Below are 26,732 nucleotides of genomic sequence, written 5' to 3' on the forward strand. Positions count from 1 at the left end.
AAATGCATACTGACAACTTGAGGTCTCACTGAGGGCAATGAGTTCAGCCTTTTGGGCCAATGTTTTTGGCTCCAGACTTGGTTCCCATAGAATCTGCGAGTCTGTAGTAATGGCTGCTCCCACGACCCACTTACCTGGATAAATTTAACTGCTTCCATCGGAGAAATACAAAGGAACTCTGAATAGTGGCTCATCTGTCAAGTCTGGTCCCCAATACAGATGTGGAGGGGCAAGGAGGGGCATCATCAGGCAGCAGAGTAGCAGGGTTTGAAGCCGCTGTCCCCTTGAAACTGATGGTAGTCAGATCTAGAAGTAATGCCTGAAAATGCATGACTTGGGAGTTGGGCAGCCATTGGTCCGGTGGAGGCTTGATGAGAGTCTCCAGCGAATAGGAGGAGACAATTAAGAATTTTGGTCCACAAGTCAGTTTTTGTGTCTCCTCTATCAGGATGACTACCGAGGAAAACACCCACAGACAAGGTGGCCATCTGGCTGCCACATAATCAAGTCTCTTGAAAAGATAGGCAACAGGCCTCTGCCAGGGTCCCAAACTCTGCATCAGTCCTATGGCTCCTAGAAATTTTTGCACTTGGTTTTTAGTCACAGGCACTGGAATCTGTTGGATGGCTTGCATCTGCTGGGAGGAAAGAGTCATTTATTTTTATTTTTTTATGGAAAGTCCAACAACCAATGCAGTTTTTCTGCCCAGCAGAAACCTCTTAAGCCTGGTCTTTAGGGTCCTCCCGGTTGTCAAATATCTTTTAAGCAACCTCTGATAACTGATTGAAGGGCATTTCCTCAAATCTCTCAAACTTTTGCAATTTTTGCTTAATATCAGTGGCTGACTGGGTTACAAAGGCAATATTAATGGCCCTTGCATTTTTAGCCACTACTGGTGTGTAAATGTGATAGGGCTTTTGCACTCTTTTCAAAAAAACCCCAAGGGAGACTAATAAGTCTCTGTTGAGCCAATTGCCTCACCTCTGCTCTCTTGGGCAAATTGGTGGGTTTTCTGGGGTGCCCTAATGGCTACTGAGAAGAACTGGCGATACCGATAAGGAACCTCCTCATCTCTGGTTGTCCAATTAGGGTGGGACAAAAGGAAAACATGGTTTTGGCATTCTGGATCAGAGGCAGGTTTTATCCGGATGGCACAATGCTTTTTTTTTTGTCCCAGGGTGGGCCATTGCCCACATGGCAGGCCACTGTTTTACTGAAATTACATACTTAACAAAAAAAAAAAAAAAGGCTTTTTCATAGGTAACAAAAGTAATTGTGCGGCATAGTCTCCCAGATATCCACAGCACATGCAAGAACTTGTATTTTATCTCTATAATCACCAGTCACATTGGGCACAATAGTTATTTTTTTATTTTTATTTATTTATTTTTTAATTCTATTTAAGGAGAAAAGAAAAAAAAAGCAGAAAGGGGTCAAGTTATACACATTTGCAGAAAAAAAAATGAACAGTAGGAAATCACTAGTTAATGGATTACATATTGTCATCTTAGAAATAATTGTTCAAGTCACAAAATTAAAGCTTGTAAAGTGGACATTCCATCAATGATACTGCAAACAGTTCTGTTCAATGATCCAATAAAACTCTGATATCATTTTCTATCTTATACACTTAAATATACATGCAATTATATAGTTTAGAGCACTTTCTTTTCCTCTCTTTTGTACAATTTGGGTTTCCTTGCTCCCACGGTTCTTATTACTTTTTTGGAAGAGAGTAAAACCAAATGGGACATAACAGACCACAATCGGTCAAGTCAAAAGGGTGGACATAATAGGTAATGTGAAAACATAATACAAGGTGATCAACAATGGTTACCATAATGCCTCCCGCTATCTCTAATAGAATTGCCTATATCATTAGTTATAATACAATTGAACAAAACAGTAAAGAATAAAACCGACAAAACCAAAACATTGGAGACATTGTAGGTCTTCAAAAGTAGATAAAAGTCAATGAGAATGGGCATTATAATGAGTCTCATTATCTTCACAGCTGATGCCTAAATTTTCGAACCTGATACTATCCAGCAAAACAGAATAGGGGAACATCAGTTAAAAACCAGATGGTGAGAGTAATACAGGGCTTTAAATCGAGGTAATGGAAAGTCAAAGTGGGTTACTATAATATATCCTGCTATTTTTTCCTTTAATTAAAAGGATAAAAATAAAAAAGTAAATAATGGAGTGGAGATTGAGATAAAAGAGGGCATAACAACGAAACAGCGCAGATCAAAACATAAACATTTAAGCAGAATAGTGTTTCACCACCAGATAATCCTGACCTAAAAGTAGTTACCATATTGTCTCTTTCCTTGAAATCCTTGAGTACAACTTCGTATACTGTAGCATTAAGTATATCAAAACAATGTAAAACCATTTAAGAGAATGACAGCATTACAGAGTATTTAGAATCGACTAACAGAAAATGAACAATGGTTTCTGTATAATCTCCTTGTCTTTAAAAGGCTTTTGCTTATACTATCGTACATAATAAAATCCAGTAAGATACAACCTATTTAGACCATTGGAGACAGAAGGACAAAAGCTAGATGAGACTTCAAAACAAGATGATACTAAATCAGTATTACCTATTAAGATGTCATTTTCTCCAAAATAGCTGTTCCTATCATCCAATCTTCTCTGCCTCATTTCTGTTGAGCTCTTATTCTGTCAGTAGCTGTCAGTTTGTCTTCTTCACTTTGTTCTCTGCTCCATTCGTTGTGGCCTCCACTATTTCTGGATTCTTTGTATTTTTCTTTTTTTAGAATATCCTGTAATACTCTCTCTAGAGTTGAATTGGTGGTTGCAAATTTCCCCAGTTCCTCTTTATCCTGGAAGCACCTTGTTTTTCCATCAATTTCCAGGGACAGTTGTGCAGGATATCTCAATCTTGGCTGGAGATTATTATCTTTCAAAGCTTGAATTATTTCCCCCCAAGCTCTTCGTGATTTGATGGTTTGTGCAGAGAAATCTGCTGTAATTCTTATGGGTGCTCCCTTGTAAGTGGTCTGTTTCTTGTCTCTGACAGCTTTTAATATTCTGTTCTTGTATTGAATTTCTGGAATTTTTATTATTAAATGCCTGGGTGTTGCTCTATTTGGGTTGTAGGTAGCTGGGGTCCTGTATGCCTCATACATCTGAGTATCTTTACCTTTCACTAAATTAGGAAAATTCTCCTGGATTATTTCTGTGAGTAGCTTTTGTAGTTCATTTGTTTGTGTCCCTACTTCTTCTTTTATGTTCTTAATCCTTAAGTTATGGATCCTCTTATCATCTTCTTGTCTTTGTATTATTGCTGTTTGTTTCTTTATTATTTTCAAGAAGTTTTTCATTTCATTCTCCCATATTACAATTCTGCCCTCCAGTTCAGATAGTCTGTCCTTAGTTTCTTTCAAGCTGTTATGCCAGTCTTCGATAGACTTCTTAGTTTCTTGGTAGTCCCTTTGAACCTGCTTCACGTATTCTTTACTTTCCCTGTTATCTCCATCAAACAATTCTCCCCTCTTTTTCTGTTCTTCCATTCCACCATCTGTTTTTTCTTGGGTGGTGCTTAGCATTTCTCTAACAATTTTGCATACTTCTAGCTTCAGGTCATTGATAACTTCATTCCTGAATTGGTCTATGAGGCTCTCTATATGGCGCTTTATGTCTATTGGTGCGGTGTCTGCTATTGCCTGTTTCTCAGAGTTGGGGGCCGAGGAGCCTTTCTTGTTGCTGCCTCTTCCCATATTCCCTGTTCCTTATATATGCAAGCTTATATGAGAGGCCCAGCTTCTCTCCCTGTCAACCACAGGCTGATTGAATTGCGCCGGTTAGGTGTTCCCACTCACCTCTGCGCACCAGGCAGCCTACGCGGGGCCCGCCCCTCCCGGCCTCCATCGGGCTCTGGGATCTGGGTTGGCCCAGCCTACGGGGTCCGCCAGCAGCGTCACGCAGGCCAGGCACTTTTCACTAATCCCGTCGGAGAGGGGAATGTGTGGCTGGAGTCGCCACCGCGCCCTGCTCCCGCAGGACTGCTCGGGCCCAGAAAGTCCGCTGGACTCAAACTGTGGTGGAGTGTCAGTTTCTCTCACTGACCTCGCCACAAGTCAGAACATGCCTCCCTGCCCGTCCTGTTTTCGACTCCTTTCGCAGACTCCCGTTCTCAGAGTTTCCGTGTATCTCTCTCCTTGCTGAGCCGATATAGAGGCAGCCAGCCACCGCGCGGTGGGAAACCCAAATCGCGGCTTCCAATGGCGCGGGGTCCAGCAGAGGCTTTTCTGTTCCTGTTTTAGCACCAGGACTGCATTCCAAGTTGGTTTCTCTCAGCCGACTTCGTTCCTGAGTCAGCAGAGCATAACTCCACCTGCTTATGTCTCTTTAGTCCGCACCATACCTGGCTTCTGAGCCTAGTTTTTCAGAGAGCCTCCGGTAGTTGCTGTTATCTGTCCGCCATGTTCTCCCGGAAGAATAGTTATATTTTTTAAATTTAGATGGGCTTTTTCAAGTAGAAGACGAATTTTTTTTTTCTGTTTTTTGCAACAATCTTGCAAGACTGAATCTGTTCCTAGTTTAGTCAGCCAGAGGTACAAGCAAGAAACAGTGGTCCATGAATAAATAAATGAATATGCTCATCAGGTGTCTCAGTATTAAAAATCTGGAGAAACAATTTCCACTTTTGATCTGTGTTACTTCTCAATGGCTGGATACACCTATATTTCTTGAAACACTAACATTGTTGGGATGGCAGGTTTTTCCCAAGTAACAGCTACCCAAACCAGTTTCTGAAGGGTCTACTGTAAAACCAGAGGACTGCAGCTGCACCAGGCAAATGTGTATAGCACTTAGGAAAATCAAAATGGAAATTAATGCTCTTAATTTCATGCCATTACTATTGAAGCAACAGCAATACAAAATATACAAGACGGGTCACATGACTGAGGGTAGACTTGAAAAGTTTTGTTTGTGCTATTACACAAAACCATGGAAAAAGCAGAAAAAGGCGAAGGTTATTGGCGGACGTAAACATCCCTATTTGGATTTATGATGGCTCTGCAGTTGCACTCATTGTGGTCCTGCTCTCGATCTATGTCCCTGGAGCGGTGTCAAGATTCTCTGTGTCTGTGGTCACTGCTCCCATGGGTCTCATCTCGGTGGTTGTGATCACAATGTGGGGCATAGTGGTCCATGTGTTCACGGGAATAATCTTTTGGCTGCAAGTAGGCAGAGTCTCCACTCTCCTGAGTTTCAGAGTCAAATGTCTCTTGCCTGGAGAGGCCTTGACTCATACTGCTGCGATGCTTGTGATGTGGGGCTGAGGAGGAGGAATGGAGGTAGGAATTTTTGACAGGTTCCAAGCAAGATTCTTCTTCAGGTTGGGAAGCTGACCAATCAGGAGTGGAGCAATCAGTCACCTGATCACCTGGAGAACCCTGGTAACAAAAGGAACATAACTGGGCTGACCTTGGGCTTAACCAAGGTCAGAGTATAAAGAACTAAGTGGTCATCGTGCAAAGACATTCAAGTGTAGTCCTTTGAAAGGATCTAAAATGCTGAAATGAAGTCTAGTGTAGCTCAGTTGCTTAATTCCTTTAATATCCAGTGGCATCAGTACGGTTTGTATTGTGTTATATTGGGCTTTATTAAGTGCCTGAAACAGTACACATAGTAATCAGTTTATTTTATTATTAAGAATAAGTGAAGAAGGGTTACTGCTCTATTACATATTCTTTTGTTGAAATACACATGCAAGAGATTTTTCTATACGTGAACATAAACTTTCCTACCTCTGCTTGAACATAGATTAACAAAAACCACAATTAAAATAAAATACATGTGTGACACTTGATGGAACATCACTCCTCCAGGACCTTTACATACACTGTTTAATTCAGTAACCTAGGAGATAAGGTGATCTAAAGGAAAAAAAAAGACAAAAGATGTGACAGTCACAACAGATTTTAATTATTGCTAGGGTATCCTTACTGTTCTTAAGGCCAGCAAGCCAAGACGTAAGTTCACCTGAATTGTACATGCAGTTTCAGGTGGATCCAGGCCTTGAATGCAGACAGTTTACTGTCTCAAGGACCACACAGTTAGTTTTAAAAGTCTGTAGTATCGGGCTAGGGATTTAGCTCAGTGGCATAAGTGCCTGCTTGACAACTGCAAGTTGTGAGTTTAATCCCTGGGACAAAAAAAAAAGTCCATAATATGTTGTATTTATTGTGCTTTCTTAGATGTACAACATACTGTGAACATTTTTAACTAAGTGACTCATGATGTGAGCCATACTTTCAATACTGTTAAGATACTGGAGCGTGCATCAAGGTGGCTGATCTCAGTGGAAGACCTCCAAATGATATAGGGGAGTGAAACTCCTGACCTACTATGTCAGGAGGAGCAAAACACAGTTGACAAAGAATGCCCTAAAGGGGCGATACCAGTTTCCCCAGCACTTCTCCAAAGAGGTGCAAAGCTTAATCAAGGGGCTTGTCAACCCTGACCCAAGCATGCGCCCTACCTTGGAGCAAGTAAGGCAGCATCCATGGCTTCAGCTTGAATCTGTCCCTTGTCATCCTCCTCAACTGCTCCCCAAAGCCACAGAAAGGGCACATTATGGCTGGGAAGGGGTACAACCGGCTGAAGGTGAATTCATGTTCTCTAAAATCAAAGTGTAAATTTTAGGAACAATAGAGATAAAGAGTAAAATATATTTATTGAGAGAAAGCAAGCTTCTGTCTGAGAGAGACAGAAGGAGTCCCAAGCAGTGGGACTCTGTCTTTCCCAGGGACGTTTATAGAGGAAAATCATGGGATGAGATGGACTTGTGGGCAAAACTGGGAACTCACAAGGCAGATGGGCATAAGGTAGGGCAGAACTATGGTTAACCAATAAGATTAATAGTTCAGGTAAATTCATTAAATTGGGGACAAATGGGGAAGTGAGCCACTTAGAAAGCAGGCATTCTTAGAGAGCAGTGAATCTTCCCTAGGGGGTTGGAATGGTGACTCCTGACTTCCGCGGGGTGCTAAGAAGCTATTTAGAACATCAGTCCTTATGGATGTATTTGTTTGATCTTTTGTCTTGAGGTTTGGCCCACAGCAGGAGGTGCCTGTCTCCCCTTAGCTGCAAGGTATCTGAGCTCCTGCACTGGCTCCTTCAGGACCTAGCCCTGTTTCCCTGCTATAGTATTTCTAGCTAACTCAGGGGCCCAAAACACTACTGCAGGCTTGCTGGGATCTGACAGCACGCAGCTGGGCTTGGAGTGCCTCCACTGTCTTCTCTGCACTGGACACTGCAATAAGACCACAGACCGCAGAGGCCTGCCACAGGTTTAAAGTCAGAGAACTTTTTGTCTTTGTGTTTTGTTTTTCCTGCCTGTGTACATTGTTCTCAGCTTTTGTATTTTTCTCTGTTTTTTGGTCCTGCTTTTTGCCCCTGTTTTATCACTCGTTTTCTAAGACTTGGTAATCTCCCTTTGTACTTCAGTCTTCTTATCTCTATTTTTCTATATTTTCTTGGTATCCCTAATAAATTTTCTCCCTTTAGGGTAAATTGCTCTATTGAGTATATATATTTACTGTATATAATATTCTGCTTTGCCTTAGATTTGGCTGTGTAACTATAAATCTCATACCTGTGGTTAAAGCAGGCATGTTCTTGGTCAAAACAGCTTATCATTTCCTGGCCTGTGCTGGATGCAGTTGTTATTGCAGACTGTACTATTTTAGCCAAAGTGACAGAGTTATTGGCATCAATTGATCTTCTTTGAACACCACCACCTCGGTTGTCTACAATCCTGTAGTCCAAAACCAAAGAACTGGTTGCTGGGCCAAACAGGCAGCAGCCCTTCATTCCTACCGAACTGAAGAGGCAGAGCTGGGGATGGAGCTCAGTGGCACAGCTCCTGCCTGGCAACCACAAGACCCTGAGTTTGATTCCCAGTACCAAAAAAGAAATTCCATAGTTTCTGGTTTTGAAAAAAGAAAAAAGAAAAGGCAAAATCTTGGAAAAATAGACTCCAAAGCCAGCTACCCATACAGAACATCTCTGAAAAAGTAGTCATTTCCTAAAGAGGTCCCAATGCTGGCAATAAGCTACTGACTATAAGCAATTTACAAGCCTCAAGGCACAAAGCAAGTACGAAAATAGAAAGTGAGAAAATACAGAAGCAAGATGCATGATGACATGTGTTATGTGCATGTTCCAACTTGCCCTGAACACTCTGGTTCAGATCCTGCCCCAGATGCTGCAAACACAGACCACAGTTTGGAAGTCATCAATGGCTTCTCTTTACCAAATGTCACTGTTCCCACGGTGGCAAGCAACACCCCCATGTGTGGAGATTTCTCTTGTTCCAAACTCTGTCCCCACAACACGCATGCCTGTGTGCCCTCGAGGCTGGATGTTAGTCTCTGTTCAGTGACACAAGACTTGGCAATGTGCTCCTTTCAAAGGCTTGCAGACACAGACTTGGGGACAGCATTCAGAAGGCCAGGGTTTGGGTCCATGTCTCTTCATGGGGATGTGTGGGGGTGATGGTAGATGACCCCTTGCTCTTCCCAGAACACACCCTACTGCCAGGCACAATAAGAATCAAAACCATGAAGTCAGAGAAACAGTGTGAAGTTAGAGGTGTGGAACAGGCCAGAGCGGTTGAGCACTGCTTATGTAGGCAGGGTTTGATCTACTCAGGCTGTTCCTTTGTGCCAGGAGCAGGGCTCTGGATAAAACCAGGGCAGTGCTCAGACGCCTCAGATCTTTTGCATCCTTCACACATACACTCACCTTGTTAGAAATGTCAGGCTTTCTGGGGTTCCTGCCCCTCTCCCCATCTTCAAACTCTCAAGAGGCCCAGAAGCCCCAAGGTGAGGGCACAAAGTTTTCCCAAGACCTTGGAACCCAGCCCTTCCTTGCCACTGCTGTTCCATCTTGCTACCACACGGTGGCAGTGGACAGCACAGCACCCTTTTTAGGGGCAGGGAGGACCCCAAAAGAATGCTGCAGGGATCACAAAGGTTTGTAGAGTGAAGAGGGTACTTGATGGCTGGGCCTAGGATCTAGGGACAATGTCACACACCTGCTTAGGAGCAGGGCTGCAGCGGCTCCCATCATGAATTTGGTGGATGGAGGCTCAGAGTAGCCTTGGCATGTCCCCTGGCTGCTCACAACATGCACAAGTCAAGGCTTCTGTGTGGTGACCAGGGCTGACCACAAGGTTCTGGCCTATGGAACACATGGCACTGCCTCTCTTTGCCTGGACTCACCATCCTCGAAGTGACACTAGGTGTGTTCTTGGCAAAAGGCCTTGCATGTAGGCCTGCTGAGAGGTGAGCACAGAAGACTCAGAGATGCCCAGGCCCGAGTCTTTGGGATCACGCTGAAGCTGTACTCGGAAAGTTTCACCCAGACACAGACCCAGGTCTCCTTGCATCCCCATGGGAGGTTGTGGTCAGGTGTGGTCAGGTCCATGGTACCCAGGTCTCCCTGCATCCTCATGGGAGGTTGTGGTCAGGTCCATGGTGCCCAGCCCTCCCTGTCCCTGGGGCAGCCTCCCTCAGACAGCAGGATACAAGCCAGGTGACTCTCCCCCCTGCTCCTCCTGTCTTCCTCTCACTGGCTCTCAGCTCCTGGTGCCTGTGCAGCCTTCCCATGCTGTGCACCAACCCCTCCCTCTGCTTCTCGCCCACAGGATGCACTAGTGATCTTGACTCCTCCTCTCCCCTCCAGCTCCCTACACAAAGGGCTGCAAGGCAACTCACTGTGGCTTCCACTTGTGTGGCTGACCTCGCTGTCAGGATGACCATGTCCATAGGAGGGATCATGGATCTGCACTACAAAGGCAAGGAGACATGTGTAATGCACGCTCACTGGGAAACACAGCATACATACAGTGGTGGCTGTGGTCACTCCAGCCTCCTCTGCAGCAGACCCCACTGCAACTCCTCCTACCCACACCTGGCCTCTGCCCACACCTGCCCTTCTCCCTCCCCTCCTCTCCTCCCTACAGTTCTTCCCTGACAGTTGAAAATGATATCGAGACACAGCACATTCTGAGGAAGCAGCCGGACCACTCAGACTCCTTGAGTGACCTCTGGTTCTCTACTGTGCAGTACTTACACTGGGACCACCTTGTGTTTGTGACACTTGCATGTCGATACGGGGCAGCAGCACAGGGCCTGCAGGCAGTCTCTCATGGTTCTCTTGACAGTTTTCCAGCCCCACCTCCTACTGCTGACAGGGGCTGGGGCAGCAGTGAAGGCAGCATTTGGAGTCCCAGGGCTGTGCTGGAAGGACTCACCGGGAGAGGCAGGGTTGGGCTGCCAGCATGGCCTAGGAGAGGCACGGAAGATTTTCTTGATGGGAGAAGCAGGGCTTGGTTGACGGGATGCTTTAGGGGTAGCAGGTCCTGGATGGTAGGACTTGATGGGAGAAGCAGGGCTTGGTTGACGGGATGCTTTGGGAGTAGAAGGGCCTGGCTGGCAGGACTTGATGGTAGTAGTATGGCTGGGCTGGCAGGCCTTGGTAGTAGCAGCAGCACAACTTGGTTTGTGGGATGCTATGAGATTAGCGGGGCCTAGCTGGCCAGAGGTACCAACTAAGTTTGGACTGCGCTGGCAGGATGTGCGAGCAGGGGGAGTCCTGCTGATGTCAATTGGCAGGGAGACTGTCTTCCTTTGCTGGCCGAGAGGCTTCACCTCGGGGAGGAAGTGGCCAGTGAAGAGGCAGGGCTCACTCTCCCTCCTAGCTGGTGGGGCAGCTACAGGGGGAGGAGATGAAGATAGCCGATTTTCATCTTTGTTTGTGGGCTGTTCAAACAGATCTTCAGCCTTATGTTTGTGTGTGGGCTTCGCCTCAGATCTGAAGTGGAATTTCCGGAGTGCCATGCCCCGTAGTAGCAGGAAGGGCGCCATGTAAGGGTCGTATTTTCTGCACTTCACTGCATCGATCACCTTCAGCGGGTTGTACCCCTTCCCATCCATAATGTGCAGTATTGCCCTTTCTGTGGCTTTGGGGAGCAGTTTAGGAGGATGACGAGGGACAGATTCCAGCCGAAGCCATGGATGCTGCCTTACTTGCTCGATGGTAGGGCGCATGCTTGGGTCAGGGTTGAGAAGACCCTTTATTAAACTTTGTAGTTCTTTGGAGAAGTGCTGGGGAAACTGGTATCGCCCCTTCAGGGCATTCTCTATCCCTTGTCCTTGGCTCCCATTAAATGGGTTTACCCCAGCGATCATTTCATATAAAATTACGCCTAAAGACCAAATGTCCAGTGGTGGGCCTTGGTAGTTCTCTTTTAAGAATACCTCAGGGGCGGAATAGTATAGGGTACCTCCACACGCGGTCACCTCCTGGCCAGGATGGAACCTGAAAGCCAAGCCAAAATCGCTGAGCTTGGGGTGGCCTTCACGGTCCATTAATATGTTTGCTGGTTTCAAGTCCCCATGGACAATCCCCCTGTCATGGCAGTACCGCACAGCCTCCAGGAGTTCTCGGAATATCAGCCGGGCCCTCTCTTCCTCCAGCTTCTGTGTCTCAGCAAACTTGATAAAGCGCTGCAGGTCTTTTCCGCGCGCATACTCCAACACCAGGAACATACAGGTACTATTTTCTGACACTTCCAGCAACTGAATGATATTGGGGTGCTGAAGGTCCTTTAGAATGCTGACCTCCTGTTTAACAGCAGTAGGCCCCAACTTGTTCTTGTGAAGTACCTTCACAACTACCAGCATCCCTGTGCTCACATGTTCAGTGAGTACTACTGTGGCAAAGTTACCCTCACTAAGGGGCAACAGCATGTCATAATCTTCCCAGAAGATTTCTGTGGACGATGACATTTCTGTGGACGATGACATGATGTCCAGCAAAGATGTTTTACATGCCACAAAGGATGCCTTGATGGAACTAGACATTATAAAATCAATTATCAAAATTTCGAATCTCCAACCACCAACTACTCTCCAAACACCACTCCACTTCACCCACAAAGGGTCTCTGGGCTGAAAACCCTACCTTATACAGCTATCTGCTGTGACCTCACAGGGGATCTTGTGAAGTCATGGTGCCAGTGGGCCCAGGCAGAGCTGGTCACCTCCACTTCACCCCTCACACTCTTGGCCATGAGGGTCTTTTGTTTCTAACAGAAAAATGTTACAAAATGTCTTACTAATGTGAGTTATGGAGATTGACTCTTGAGTTTTTGAAATTCAAACCTGTAGGATGCTTCAATATCCCTTTTGTTTCTGTTCTGAGAATCTGTTCTCAGCATCTGTAATACCTCTTACATTTAGAGATCCCATGATGTCTACACTCAGCATCTCCAGTTCCTTTTGCTCTTAATTCTTACTGGTGTCAAAGTGATGCTGCAACTTCACTTACATTAGAATAATGTAACGGTCAGTGTATAAAATATGACAAATAAATTAATGCCTGTGCACCTGACAGCAATTCCCCAAAAACATAGTCATTAGACTTATCCTCAAAATCCTTGGAGAGCAGCGGCAAGCACAGTCACAGAAAGGACACCCAAGAGTTGGAGACACATTTATTTATACCAACGGGCACTGATTGGTACATTCCCAGAATATCAGGCCCTGATCTCTGATGGTCTGAGGCCTGTACAGGATAAGCAAGTGGGGAGTACAGGGGCAAAATGGCTTGTTGATTGGGGCTGGTTTATGCAGTGTGCATCACAGTGACCAGCTAGGCATCACAGTGACCAGCCGTTTCTTAGAGACAGAACTGTTACCTGGACAACTAAGAAACTGCAGTATACTGACTGGGGTGCGGGATATTCTGTTACAGGAGGACAGAAGGAAACAGGTGGACATGTGCTGTGTGAATGAAACAGTGAAACAAAACAAAAAGCTCTCTCAACTAAGCATTTTACATCCAGCAAAACTGTCCTTAAAATGAGGGGGAAAGCTCAGACATTCCTAGATGCAAGCACTGAAGAATGTCCGTCCTTCCTAGTAGGCCTGCCTTGGGTAGAGGAGTCCCTTAGGTTGAAATGGAAGAACCAGCTCTGGTCCCACATGCCTGTGATCCAGCACTCAGGAGGCTGAGGCAAGATGATCACTGTGAGTTCAAGGCCAGCCTGGGCTACAGAGCAAGACCCTGGCTCACAAAGGAGAATTTTTTTTGCAGGAACTCAAGTCTGAAGAAAAGTCTGTTAAAGCTGAATACGTGGACCTTTATGAAAATCAGGACTGGTTTTGTATTCTACATGTTAGAGGCTCACATATTGAAAAGAAAACAATGCACCCTGTAGTACTGTATTTCCTGAGACACAGTGTGGCATACGTGGAGGAAACTACAAACTCACTCCCCAGATGTGGGGCAGCATCCTGTATATGGCTATGTTTAACTGCCACGGATTCATACCACCCTGGGGTGGCCTTGGGATTTTCAAAGTTATATCCACGGCATCCTCAAAGAAAACATAAATAGCTTTTACACAGGTGATGAGCCCATTGACTCCAAAACGAATGACTCCTGCAGAAGAGCGGGACAGCTGCTGCTGGAGTGGGGACAGCCACGCCCAAGCCTCTCTCCCAGTCAGCAGCATTCGCAGACTGTGGAGCGAGAACCAAGCCTCACAAGGGGGTGGGCCCTGCCTGGAAACCATGTCATTTTCATTGCTTTGTTGGTTGGGTTTTATTCTTTCATTTTGTTTGATTATATTAAATCTGCAGCCATGAACAACTGTTCCAAAGATAGCAAGACGTGTTATGGTAGCCATTCTGGACTTACTGTGAGCTTGTTTTGAAGTCCTTTACTGCAGTCATTGTTTTGTGTTTGTTGTTTCTGCTCTATTCTGTTGTTTGATTTTTACCAGGCCCAAAGGTATCTGCAGCTATTTTGAAGATGATAGAGGCATTATGGTAACTATTGCTGATTTTCTAAGTTTTAAAGACCTGTATCACTTATACTGGTTTATCTTGATCGGTTTTGTTCTGTTTTGTTTTCCTTGGTTTTATCCTCTTTTTAGGCCAGGGATTTAACTCAGCATCATAAGATCTGTCTGGCAAGTGTGAGGTCCTGAGTTTGATCCCTGATACGAAAAACATAAAATAAAATAAATTTTTAAAAAATAAAGAAGAAGAAGACGAAAAAGAGCAAGGACAAGATGCTGCAAGGCTCATGAAACAGCCACCTGACAGAGGCAAACTCTTGCAAGCTCTAATTCCCTTCTAATGAAGGGGCAGTGTCTTCCCAATCAAAAGCAGAGACTGGGAGACGAGATGGGAAACTTCACCCAATTAGATGCAAAGCAAGAAGGTAGAAAAAGTACAAAGTAAAAGTCCTCTGTGCCAAATACAGAAGAGTTGGCCACTCTACTGTTGGAGTGGGTCTTTGGTTAAGAAAAGGTTTCAGGAGACACAGGGACATATTAGAGTGTAGGTAGCAACATAACTACATGCAGCAGGCCTATCCTGTACCAGTAAATTTTACTTTAGTGCAATAGCCAGCTGGGCATGTCACTACCTTCCCCTGAGGGACACTGGAAAGCAGTTTATGTGATTACCCACTTGCTGTGTCAAACAATGAGGTGTGTGAGCAAGTGCAAAAGTCTCAAAATGGGATTTTCACCCACGTTGTGCTCCATCTAACTGCTTTTGTGTGTTTATTCAAGCATCAAAGAGGGTTCAATAATCCCCCATTACTCCAGGATTTGTCTTTTTAAAAGCTTTCTTTTGATTTTTCTGGTGGAAATAGCCCAGTTCTGTACAATGGCATGTGAAAACTATATCTTGGAGGAGGTCACAAGTGAATGAATCATCAGATTACTCATGCATGAATGATGAAGATGATCCATTATGACAAAACACTTTCATAACAGAAGAGTGTTGTGGATGGATGGATGTCGATGAAGAGGAGGAAGAGGACTTTGAAATTGGCCATGTGAGTCAAACTTCCTGGGACAGTGAAGTGGAGCAAAGATCAACTGATACTGATACCGACCTCCTTTGTTAAGATGACAAAACAATGTGAATACATATTTGACTAGTGAAAATGTTGCAAAATGGCCACATAACCAAATGAAATGATCTAATGTTAATACTAAGTCCAAAATATAGTGAGGGACTTGGCAAGAGTGAAATGTATTGGACGAATGCTGATACTGCTATTCAAAGTTGGGAATTTTAACACATGAAATGTTACAAGATTCTGTGAAATATACAGAGGTTAAAATTCAAGTAAAGTGTTCTTTATGCACCATTAGCCATATTCAAAAATGTTTTATGACATTGTGCTGAACTGAAAGCATTTATGGATCTGTGTGCTTAGGAGGGATTTCTCATAGTGATTGCAGGAATGTAAAGGCCTCATGGAAAATGATGGGTCAACTCTGGCATAATGCATGCCCTTGTGCATGTGAGGACTTTTTATGCTTTCAATTTAGACATTTAGCCTTGAACTTAGCCACAAGGTGTTTATTCATAGAATAATAAACCAGATGATGTTATGAACAGAAATGTTCTTATGGTTTGGGACTACAGTTCATATGAGATTATTTACAGCAGAGAAAAATCCAGCTTTTCTTGTCAGTGAATTATGTGAAGTACTGTGGAGTGCACTGGTGAGCTGACAGGTGAATAGGCACACACAGCTTCCTAGATCCACAATGATAAGAGGAAAACAAAAAGATCTCAACAGTGTCCTACAAGAAAATACAGGAAAACAAAACATGCTATCAGTGGAAGTGTCCCTCGTGTATGGAACATGCAAGACTGCCTTGGGTATGACAAGTGCAAAGACTGCTTTGGATATGACAGTTGAAGCAAAGCTTATTTATGTGGTAGATTTTTGTTTCTGTTTACATTGCAGTTCACATAGGTTTCTATTTTTGATGTTATCTTTGATGTGAAAATATATTGATGTGTATTCTTTTTTTTTTTTTTTTTTTTTTTTTTGTCTTTTTCATTTTTTTATCGGTACCGGGGATTGAACTCACGACTGCCTACTTGCAAGGCAGGTGCTTATGGTGCTGAGCTAAACCCCCAGCCCCATTGATGTGTATTCTAAAGGCACAACACACAGTAAGAATTTAAGAACTTCTTTTGATATTTTATGTTCCTGTTGGCTACACACTCTATAGCACAATAACCTTGACAAAACAGCAAAACCATTGAGATATCAAGTACATCCTACAAAAAGAGTAGGACAGCAAAACATGTGCTCCCAGTGTGAGTATTATGTGTCTATGGAATACGCTGTGGTCATGTGCACAGACTGATTTAGATGTGATAATTGAAGTGAAGATTACTTTTTTGTAAATTGCTGTTGATATTTTCAGTGTAATTTGTATAGTAATATTTTTGTTATTTTTTGTAGACTTTATGCCAAAAAGTTGTTGATGTTTTAAATTTTGATGCTTTATTATAAACACTCAATAAATATTAAAAATTCAATACTTTACATTTTTTTGTTTTTTTTCCTGGTAAGCCACTGTGTAATATAACAACACTTATAAAAGTAAAGTTAATAACTCATCAATAGAAATATTCTAAAGAATGAGTGTGTGTCTGGTAAACCTATGTTTCTGCACCTTTATGACAAAGTTAGTGTTATGCTCCTGAAATAGTCAAGACCAGGAAAGTTTGCAGGGATGCTGTTCACAGTGTCATCATCTAACCTTGAAGACTCCTCTGGAGGTTTCACCTACATCCTGCCATGCAGACAAGCTCTCTATCTACAGTTGCCAAATCCTGGGAGGCAACACACCTCCTGCAACTGGAGTTCAGTATTCTGTCTCTGAGGTGAACATCAAGACGGTCATACATGTGCCAGGCCCTGGGAGAACTCCTGCTCGTCCTCTGAGAGTTCAGGGAAATCCCTGGGCACTGAGATCACTGCCCCTCTAAGCCAGGGCCTCCCAGTCACTTCTCCTGTTTCTACACTAACAGTGTCGCGTTCCATATCATCCTGACACTGGAGTTGATGGAGCTGTCCCATGGCAGCTCTCAGGTCACAAGTCATATAGCCCCTCTCCAAGATGGCTACCAATCAACTGCCCTCTTCTAGGGGACATTTGGACCCTAATAAGTCACCAGCCACTGCATTCTCCTGTGTCCACTACTCTGGTACATTTCTCTGTGGAAGCCTCTGGGGTTGCCAGTGGACCCTGCATCTACAGGCTCTAGCTGCCCCTCTCATCCAGTGAGTCAGGGCTCAGGAGAAAGCACCACTTGCCGCCTCCTGCTGCATTTACTTCTCTCTCTTTGCTATTCCTGTGGGCTTTAATTCTCATTTCAAATCCTTGCTGGGCCCTGGGGATCTGCTTCCCTCCTCCTCTTCCTCGAGTTGCTATATTCCAGCATCTGGACACCAAATCTTGGAGATGCTGTTTCTCTATGCTCACCACCCTTCCATCTTCCCGGAAGTCTTTCATTCAGGGTATCCTTCCTGGCCTTGGGACAGCTCTGGATGTGGAAGAAGGAACTAGAAACAGAGCTCCTTTCTGAATCCCCCTGTGTTTCGAAAACACCCAAACAAAACAAAATAAAAACTACCAAGCCTACCATTCCATGTTAAATCCTTTGCTTCCTGACTGCCAAAGTATGATGTTCTTTTGTGCCTGATCCCCTTCTCCTTGGTTTCCCAGGGCCATACAATAGAGCCCTTTATAGTGAAATAGGAGAAATATAACTCCTGACTTGTTAGATGTCAAATAGAGCCTATTGTCCCATAACATTGAGGAAAAAAGTTAGGAACCAAAGGAAGAAATTAGGAGAATTCTGCTGGAAATCAGGAGAGAAAAATAGCTCCTGGATTTCCAGCAGCAGTCCCAAATGAGTGTTCATTGAGGCCCTTTGTTAATGGTAATTTACTCAATAAAGTCACAACAACAATGTGGGTTACTGCAACCAGCATCCTTGTGCTGATTTTCTTGAGGGCATAATCCTCTGATTGCATATTAATTTCTATCCAACTTAGTTTTATATAATAATAGCAGTGGGCAAGTAGGTATATAGCACTGTCCATACTCCTACTGGATACAGACCATAGCCCTGCGGTTTCATGCCACCTGGATTGTCAACACTCCATTAGCCATAACAAGAACCTAGAAACGTAGAACACATCAAGGAGGGAAAGAATGGATTCCCTCATGGCTCAGAACCAACCAGCTAAAGGACCACTGCAGCGAAATACAGACAGAGAAGAAACACAGCCAGGCAAATGGCCATCTGAGTCAGCGGCAAAAGAAAAGGGAGTCAGGGGAAGGGTCTCCAGAGTCTCATCCCCAGTGCCTCCCATCACCTCACACATCCCTCACCCCCACACATCCCCGGGTTACTGTGAGGGGACTATAGGCTGGGGTGTAAGACAAGCAGAGCCAAACAAAATATGATAAGGACTTGTACCAGCCCCTCCCCCGCCAGCACAATATCTCACCCCTGTAGAAAGACATTGTGACTGCACAGTACTTGGGACCATTGATGTAGAGGCTCTGATTCCTCCACAGTGCAGCTGGCAGGGAAGCAGTGACTGCAGAAGCAAATGGTACTTTCCATTTCTTCTGGTGCACAGCCTGAACACAGGGAGGAAGGCGTTCCCTTGCTGGGCAAAGCTCATACCTCAGGAGCCTGGACTTGCCCATTGCACCTTCTCTATGGGATGGAGAACAGCCACTATAAACTAGGAAGAATAGAATTAAACCAGCCTGTGGGAAATAATGGTGAGTGGAGGCCAAGAGGAGAAGGCATGGGGGAGCCCTGTGTCCAGACTGAAAACAGAAAGACACAGCCACCCAGCCCGTCTGCAAGCCACAGACAGCCGCACTGGCACCCTTCTGGGTGCTCCACCTCACTTACCCTGCCCTCTCAGAATTGAAACTTGATTCTCTGATCTCCAAGGATCCAGCCTCAGAGATGTACAGAGAGCTGTGCTCTTGGTGGGTTTTGCCAGGGTCCTGTGAAGGGGAGAGAGATCAGATGGGGAGCAGCCCTGTCTTATGTCCTGGGCTGCCTGCAGGCAGGTTTCTGGTCGTCCTGTGGATGTCACATGTGGGAGGTTTCCAGGCTGCCTTGCCATCCCTGTGGTGGGGTGGTGGTTTGCTGGGCTCTCCCGCAAACCTCTGTCCCCAGGAGTGACCTGTTGGGAGCCACTGAGCTAGAGATTGCGCATACATGCACAAATGCCCAAATAAGAGCGTCCCAGGGTCACAGAGTGCCTGAGAAGCACCCTGAGGGTATGAAGTGCTGGACGAAAGTCAGCCCTAAGAATGTGAATAAGAAGCAAGCTAGTTAAGCAAAGGGGAATCATAGGACAAATATATAAATAAATCCTTTGCAGTGGTTGAGCAGTCTCTTCCTTCCCCTGGGAGGAAGGACTCCACCTGACCCCAGCTTTCTGTCTCTAGCTTTATTTTCTTCATCCTCTCGTTGTTCTCCACGGCCCTCTTCTCCTCCCTGGAACTTATCTCTCATGGCCGTGTCAGGGACCCTGAGTCATTATTTGTGTCTCTGTCCTGGGGCCTCCTGCGCCTTTTCTGATCCGTCCCAGGTACATCAGAAGGAACTGGTAGACAGAGTGGCCCCACTTCGCTCCAAAAAGTGTCTCACTGTGGGTGTGACTCAGAAGGCATATCTCCCCACTTCCTGTCTACCTTGAGGTGTGCAACTTCTCCACCATGATGTTGTCTCCTGTGATGGTGAAGTCTTTGCTACTGTGTCCCATCATAGCAACCTTCTCTCTCCTGTAGAACATTCTCATTTTCCCACCTTTATTTGGCCAAATCATCCAGGACTGGGGATCTAGCTCAGTGGTACTGGGCCTATCTGGCAAGTATAAGGTCCTGAGTTCAATTCCCAGTACCCAAACAAATAAGCAAACAACAACACCTCAAATCATTCAGAATGATTTAATCTTCCTAAATAGTGTTCACAGAATAGTTTCCCCTTAACAATAGAAATCAGTGCAGATATCCCTTGTTACTGAATTTTTCTTTGAGATGGTGTTTTTCCCACCTCAGCCTCTCAATTACGTTCTTTTGAACTCTATATCTGTGAAGTAAGAAAAAATGATAAGAGGGAACACTAAGGGGAATTATTTGTCTTTTTTTTTTTTTTTTTTTGTCTTTTTCAGTTTTTATCGGTACCGGGGATTGAACTCACGACTGCCTGCTTGCAAGGCAGGTGCTTATGCCGCTGAGCTAAATCCCCAGCCCCCAAAGGGGAATTATTTGGAAAGACTAAGATAACAAACCTAAAATTGCAAAGCAGCCTCAGAAATTCCTGCAGTTGTCCACCATCTCATCACAGAGACTTCTTCAGCCCCTAAGGAGGAAAACCCCAGACATTTGTAACACTAGACCATTTCTCTCCTTTTGCAGTTTGGAGGAAGGACCAAGACCATGTCAGAGTCTAGAACCCAGAGCCCAGAGTGAGTTAGCTGAAGACTGTGACACCTGTCAGCTGGCAGGGACAGTCTGCAGGGTGGGGAGGGGTAGTTCACTCTTCCTGCCCCTCCCTGTTCTGAATCCAGTTACTGCCCAGCACCCAGCCTGGCTGCAAGAACACTGGGTGGAGCCAACAGCTAAGCAGAGCAGAGAGAACCACTCTGAGCACACAGTCCACCTGCCACACATATCTTCCTTCTCTGGCAAGACCCCAAAAGGAGGTGGCACACCAGAGCCTGTCAGTCACAAGCCTTACCAATCTTCCTTCTCTTCTTGGACTGGTTTTGTCCAGCTGGAGCCACATTCCCTAAGCTTCAATCTTGGGAAATTGGTGTTTGATGGGATTGCTTTTGCCTTTTTTCTTTTCTTCTTTTTTGTTTTCTTTTTCTTCTCTTCTCTTCTCCTCTTTCCTCCTCCTCTTCCTCCACCTCCTCCTATTCTTCTTCTTCTTCCTCCTCTCTGTCTCTGTCTCTCTCCTCTCCCCTAGAGGCCTTCCTGTCAGAGGAGAGCTGCAGTCTGGCAGCCTCAACTGCCGCTAAATATATAAAAACAATTCATTTCCCAAGGAAATAGGGCAATCAACAGTGTGTGGCATCTGGGAGGATACATTTCTCAGCAAGAGGCACTTATTAGGATGCAGGCACTGGGATGTAAAGGTAAGTGAAATACTGACCTGACCACTTTTCCAAGCTGGTGGGAAAGTGATATCCAGAAATAACGCCCATGAAATGCAAGTGCAAAGGAGCTGAGAGAGGAGGAAGGAGCAGGAAGCAGACAGTGAGGGTATCCTGAAATTCAGTCCACACCAATTACAGGACTCAGATGGAATCCTAGATGTCCAACCAAAACCCATGTTCTGAATGAAAAGTGTGTGTGAAGCCAGTCACCAATTCTGGAGGATGCAGTGAGTTAGCAGAGTTTCAGGGACTAGTGATCAATAGCCAAAGCGTGGAGACAACTGAGCAGGACAAGCAGCATCTCTGGTGTAGATGGAGTGGAAGATGCCGACAACAGCCAGGTCATCTGGGCTTGGGGTCAGTTTCAGAAGATGGGCTGTCAGGTCAGCAGTAGTGGGGAGAGCCTTTGATGTGTCTGGGAATTAAGCTCAGGACCTTGCGCTTGCCAGGCAGGTGCTTGTGCCACTGAGTTATATCCCCAGAAGATTCTGCATTTTAAATGCTACTAAACCCTGAGGACCACACTTTGAGTAGCATGGTTTTAGATAGATCAGAACTGGACCAGAAAAGCAGCAGTCCTGGAGGCAGGCTCTTATGAACTGAAGGTTCCCAGTGACCTCAGAGAGCTGTGGGGAGACTGAAGTGAAGCAGTAACAGAAAAGAGGGATGGAACCCACACTGGACCCCCCGTGTGACTGGATGGGATGAGAGTGGACAAGGATGAGGGAGAGGACATCATCAATCTCAGGACCTGCATGCAGCTCAATGAAGGATGGGGAAAGACAAAAGAAGGTGGGGGTGGGGAAAGACAAAACTCCTGGTTCCCTCCCTACTACCAAATGTGTAACTTGCCACACAAGCGCATGGCACATGGAATCCCCTGTTCCAGTCAGTCTGACCTAGCATGGAAATGTTCTCTTCTTCCCATTTCCCCATTGCTGAGCACTTTTTGGGGCCCTAGAAAAATGACAGCACTTGATCCTGGGAGTCACTTTTCCTTATGTGCCTGACTGCTGGGATCCTTGGCTGGCTTGTGCCAGCCACATTTTTACTGAGACATGGGTCTAGGGTAAGGCTGGGGTGAGCGCTGTGGATATGTGAGGCAGAGGAACTGCCTGGCCCAGAACTTGGGCTAATACCTGTCTGCCTTACTGTCTTGTAAGAAGCCAGCAGTCACACAGTATGAGCCAAAGAGCCCTGGTGGAGGGAAGCAGAGCTAACTCATGGGGATCTCCTATGGTAGAGGCCCTGACTCATGGCCAGAACAGCAGGGAGGCTATTGGGACAGAAGTTCCAGCTCTCCAGTTGCAAGGGGAGGGGCCTCTTAGGGAGCCAACTTTCATGAAAGGTAGGATGGGAGAAAAGGCATTTCTCTCCTAACTTGGACCTAAGTGGGATCCCCTATCTTCCTTTCTGCCTCAACCCATCTTCTCTGGGCAGTTCCATCTCTCCATTTTTCTACTTCTTTCCCTACCACAGTGTAATGTTTAAATGTGAGAATGTGGTCCTTGTGGTGCTTTACATACCAGAAACGCGAGGACATGCATGGTGAAGACCCTCCCAGCTCTGGCACCGTGAACCACTACTCACTGTTGAGCCATTCCCTGTGTAAGTGTACCTGTTCTCCGCCTGCACTGCTGTACCTGTGACCACACACTTCAGTCTTCAGGGCCCCACTCAGAGGTCACTTCCTCCTTGAAAACTTTTCTCATTTCCCCAGTAGGGAATGGCCTGCCCTCCCTTTCCACTTCAAGGCACCACCCTTACAATACTGTCATAGACCTTAAAATGTCCTACCATACAGAGGAGTCACAGTTTACCTTTTTTGTGTTGTTTTTTTGAGACAGGATTTCCCTATTTAATTCTCAAACTCCTGGCAATTTTCTTGCCTCAGGCTCTTGAATGCTGGATGACAAGCATGTACCACTATGCCTAGGTACATTTTACTCCTTAAACTGCTGAAAAACATCATTCATCAAAGTACCTTCTAGTAACATGTCTTATGCACAGGAGATCCTCAACAAATGTTTGGAATGAGAAAACTGTTTTATCATGTGTATGTATCCCAGAGGGCACCAAAAGTGCCTAAAGTGAACTTGTTCATTCCAAATGGGCTCCTGCTTACCATGTCTGAGCTTCCAAACAAGAATTGGTGTGTGGTACACCCTGTAACCCTAGCATTATGAGAAGCTGAGGTAGGACTATCGCAAGTTTGAGTGCAGAGTAGGCAATTTAGTGAAATCTTGTTTCAAAATAACGAACAGGCCAGGATTATAGCTCACAGCAAAGGTTTAATCCCTAGTACTGCACTCACCAAATCAACACTCAAAACACAAAAATGTAAGTTCTGCCTTCTGATCCAGTGTTCTCTGACTAGGACCTCAGCCTTCCAAGAGTTCCTTGAAACATATCTCCACTTCTAACCAGAACTTTCTCTGCTTATATGTAGCTCCATTTTCTTTTGGGGGCTCCTTTACCTGAAAGTCTGTTTTGCCTCTATTATGATGCCCAAAGAAACCACTTTTGAAGATTTGGTTTATTTCTCCCACTCATTTTAAAAAGAGAATTATCAAAGGATTGGTAAAATTGAAGGCTCCCTCCCCAGTCCTTTCTCCTGGGCTGCACAGATCCACAAACCTTTTAGCTCTGGGATCAGTTGCTTAGTGGCTGTGCACAGGGGCCCATTGCAGTCAGCCCTCTGCTGACGCCTCAGGCATCTGGGGTAAAAGTGTGACTCAAATGAGTGTATGGGGGTGGGGTAACACAAGTGTTTTCCTATCAGAGCCTGGTGATAGTTTATAGCTCTGTGAATATACTAAAAACCACTGATTTGGGGCTAGGGATGTAGTTCAGTATAGAACACTGCCTAACATCGGTGAGGCTTGGGGTTCAGTCTTCAGCACTGAAAAAACATTACTGCATTGTATATTTTGAAAGAATTTTATGGTATACGAATCTCAATAAGGTTTTGTTGTTGTTAGCATTTAAGTGAAGAGTGGCTAGAAGGCCCTGGTAGTAAAGACAAGAGCTAGATGCTGTGTGGGCCAGGACTTAAGAGACACAGATCAGTACCAGCTAAGTCACCGGGGTGGGAAGGGAGTGGGGGAATGCGGTGGCCATAACCCTTGCCTCCCAGCCACAAGTTAGGGAAGATACCAGAAGCTCAGATTGGGATGTGATCCGTGGGGCCCAGCTCAGGTGCAACTGCTGGAACTAAGGCGAGAGCAGCAGTGACGTTCAAGGCCCAGGGGGTGGGTTAAGTCCTCTCATGATGGACAGTGTGATAGGATTTTCGGCGCAGTAAAAGTAAGAGAATATAAAGTAAAAGTGGCCTTTATTTTAAGGACGCGGAGAGAAACTCCATGACAGCCGGGGGGGCTTTCTCTGCCGGACACGTGGTGTGGGGCATACATATGGCTTTGGTCTGGGGTGGTGCCTAAAGGGGCAGGGCTGATGCGCAAGCAGCCGATTGGAATTCATTTGGTACCATAGGTAAATTGCCTGGGGCGGGGACAATGACCTCAAGGTAGGTGTCCCTTGGTCCTGCCTGTCACTGCTGTAGTGTCCTGTCTAGGGCAAAATCCTTTCACAGTGCTTCTCATTTCTTCTACATTTCCTTTCTGAGTGTAGATTCTGCCAGCAAGATGCATACCGGAAGATCTTGTGACTGCCCCCAGAGAGATGCTGACTCTCAGCTCTGGGGAACTGTGTGGGCAGGGAAGGGCTGAGCTGAGGAGGACAGCAGTGGCCACTGAGCCGCCTCTCCTGTTTTCTCGTGGTTCCTGCAGTCCCAAATTCCAGCTGGGACTATAGACTACTTTCCCTCACAGTAAGGAGCTATGCTTGGCGCCCAACCTGAAGTGCTGGCAAAGAGGTAGAAAGCACAGAGTGGAGAACAAGCTCTTTGAGAGGGTCTTGCTATGCAATTCAGGCTGGTTTTGAGTTTCTGTTACCACCAAATGGAAACCTAGATAGCTGGGTCCCTCCCTAACAGGGGTCCAGAAAAAATGGGAGCAGGAGCTTGAAGTTAGGAGCAGATGGGAGCTGTGGGAAGGACAAATGAGGGCACTGGCAGGTAAGAGACCTCATGTCCTGGCTCCCCACTCTGATGCACATCAATCTGGGCTCACTTCTACCCCAGGTAGCCTCCAGGGCTACCTTGTCACAGAGAAGTGGGGGGTGTGGCTCAAGTGGGGAACTCTGTCTTACCACCCTGGCTTCCACTGTCCCACTCCTCAGTGTCTACCTTGTCCCCTATTTTTTAAGCCGCTGTCCTCTGTCCTAGGAAGAGTTTCCTTTGCAGGGCCCATGATTCTGGAGTTCTCCCTTCACCCTTTCCCAAAAAGAAAGCCAGGTCGGGCCTGGAGAAGAGAACTAGAACATAACGGAGCTCTAGGCTTGGCTCTGGCCATTGAAGGCTGCAGTCAAACTGCTAGCATCACCTGAGCCTGCTGCACCCCACACTACTTACCTGCCCTTCCCCCATCTGTCACCTCACCTCTGGGGCTGTGTCTGCTACAACCAGACTGCCAAGCCTCCTCGGCCTGGGGCAGAGGCCGTATTGGCACCTGTGTTCCCTTTTAATTCTATACACATTCTCTCTAAGCCAAGCAGGGAAGGGCATGGCAAACACAGTAATTCATATAATAGGAAAAAGATACATGGGAAAGTCCGATTCCTAAGGCTAAGGGTTTTATTAGCTATCTTTTCTGGGTCACAAACCTCTAAAGCCCAGTTACTGATTGATGGCCTGGGGAAAGCCTTGGGCCAGCCTCTGACACTCTGCACACTTATCCTTGCTTATCCTTCTCCATTGCCCTCGAATCCTCTGCACCTGTGGGAGAGTGTGCAGAAGGGCCCTGTGGAGAAGCAACCCTGCACAGTGGACAGCACTCAGATTTAACTATCCAGCGTTCATTCTGACTTCTAGAGTTGTTGACCTCCTTAAGGCACTTGCTGCCTTCTCTCTGGTCATCTGAATTTCTGCTTGTCTTGATTCCCCTGTCAGGTCAAAGACAAAAAGACAGACAGGCTCTTTCAACCTCACTGTTAAGAGTTAAATCACTAAGGAGCCAGACCTGTTTTTCTGCTTAGTCTTAAACAATGATTAAGAACAGAGAAAAAAAGAGGTGCCTAACAGAAACATGCAACTGGGAGTCTTAGGCTGGAAACTATTTTTGAGCTTGGGATAGACTAGAAGCCACCCATGATGTCTAGTCTTGCTGTTCTCAAATGACTTTGCCCGCAGGAAGAGGGGTTTGTTTAGACATCCATCATAGTACCTGGTCTCAAGGTCCTGGAGGACCCCCCACCACACATACATACTCCTTTGCTCCAAGACTTTTGTCCCTTTCCCAGCTTCTGTAAAGACAGACCCCAGATCCAATGTAGGCTGATGCTTCAGTTGCTTCTCTAACTGAGTTAACACCTGTTTCTCCAGACAGTGTTCACTGGTCTTCCTTGCTGCCTACTGGGAACTGAACGGAAACTCTGCCTTTAATGTCTTATGGGAAGGAAATGTGGATGTAGGCCTTTCCCCAGGTTGATTACTTGCCTTGGGTTGGTACAACAGAGGGCAATGGCTTGTGGAATGTAGTTTATATTACACAAACAACAGTGACAAAACAATATTTACACTGTAAGCAACAGAC

General features: G+C 45.6%; 1 protein-coding gene across 1 annotated transcript; it reads right to left on the bottom strand.

The window, feature by feature from the left end:
• Positions 1–9,349: 9,349 nt before the first annotated feature.
• LOC134473466 (sperm motility kinase 2B-like) lies at positions 9,350–15,206 on the bottom strand. The gene is made up of 2 exons (XM_063237736.1): positions 10,120–15,206; positions 9,350–9,833 (listed from the first exon to the last, which is right to left on the bottom strand). The coding sequence occupies exons 1-2, from the start codon at positions 11,910–11,912 to the stop codon at positions 9,821–9,823; spliced, it is 1,806 nt and encodes a 601-aa protein (XP_063093806.1). The 5' UTR covers positions 11,913–15,206; the 3' UTR covers positions 9,350–9,820.
• Between the last annotated feature and the right edge of the window lie 11,526 nt (positions 15,207–26,732).

The sequence above is a fragment of the Cavia porcellus genome, unplaced genomic scaffold, assembly GCF_034190915.1.
Source record: "Cavia porcellus strain 051 isolate PalLab524CR breed Dunkin Hartley unplaced genomic scaffold, mCavPor4.1 scaffold_27, whole genome shotgun sequence".
In the NCBI taxonomy this organism is placed as follows: domain Eukaryota; kingdom Metazoa; phylum Chordata; class Mammalia; order Rodentia; family Caviidae; genus Cavia; species Cavia porcellus.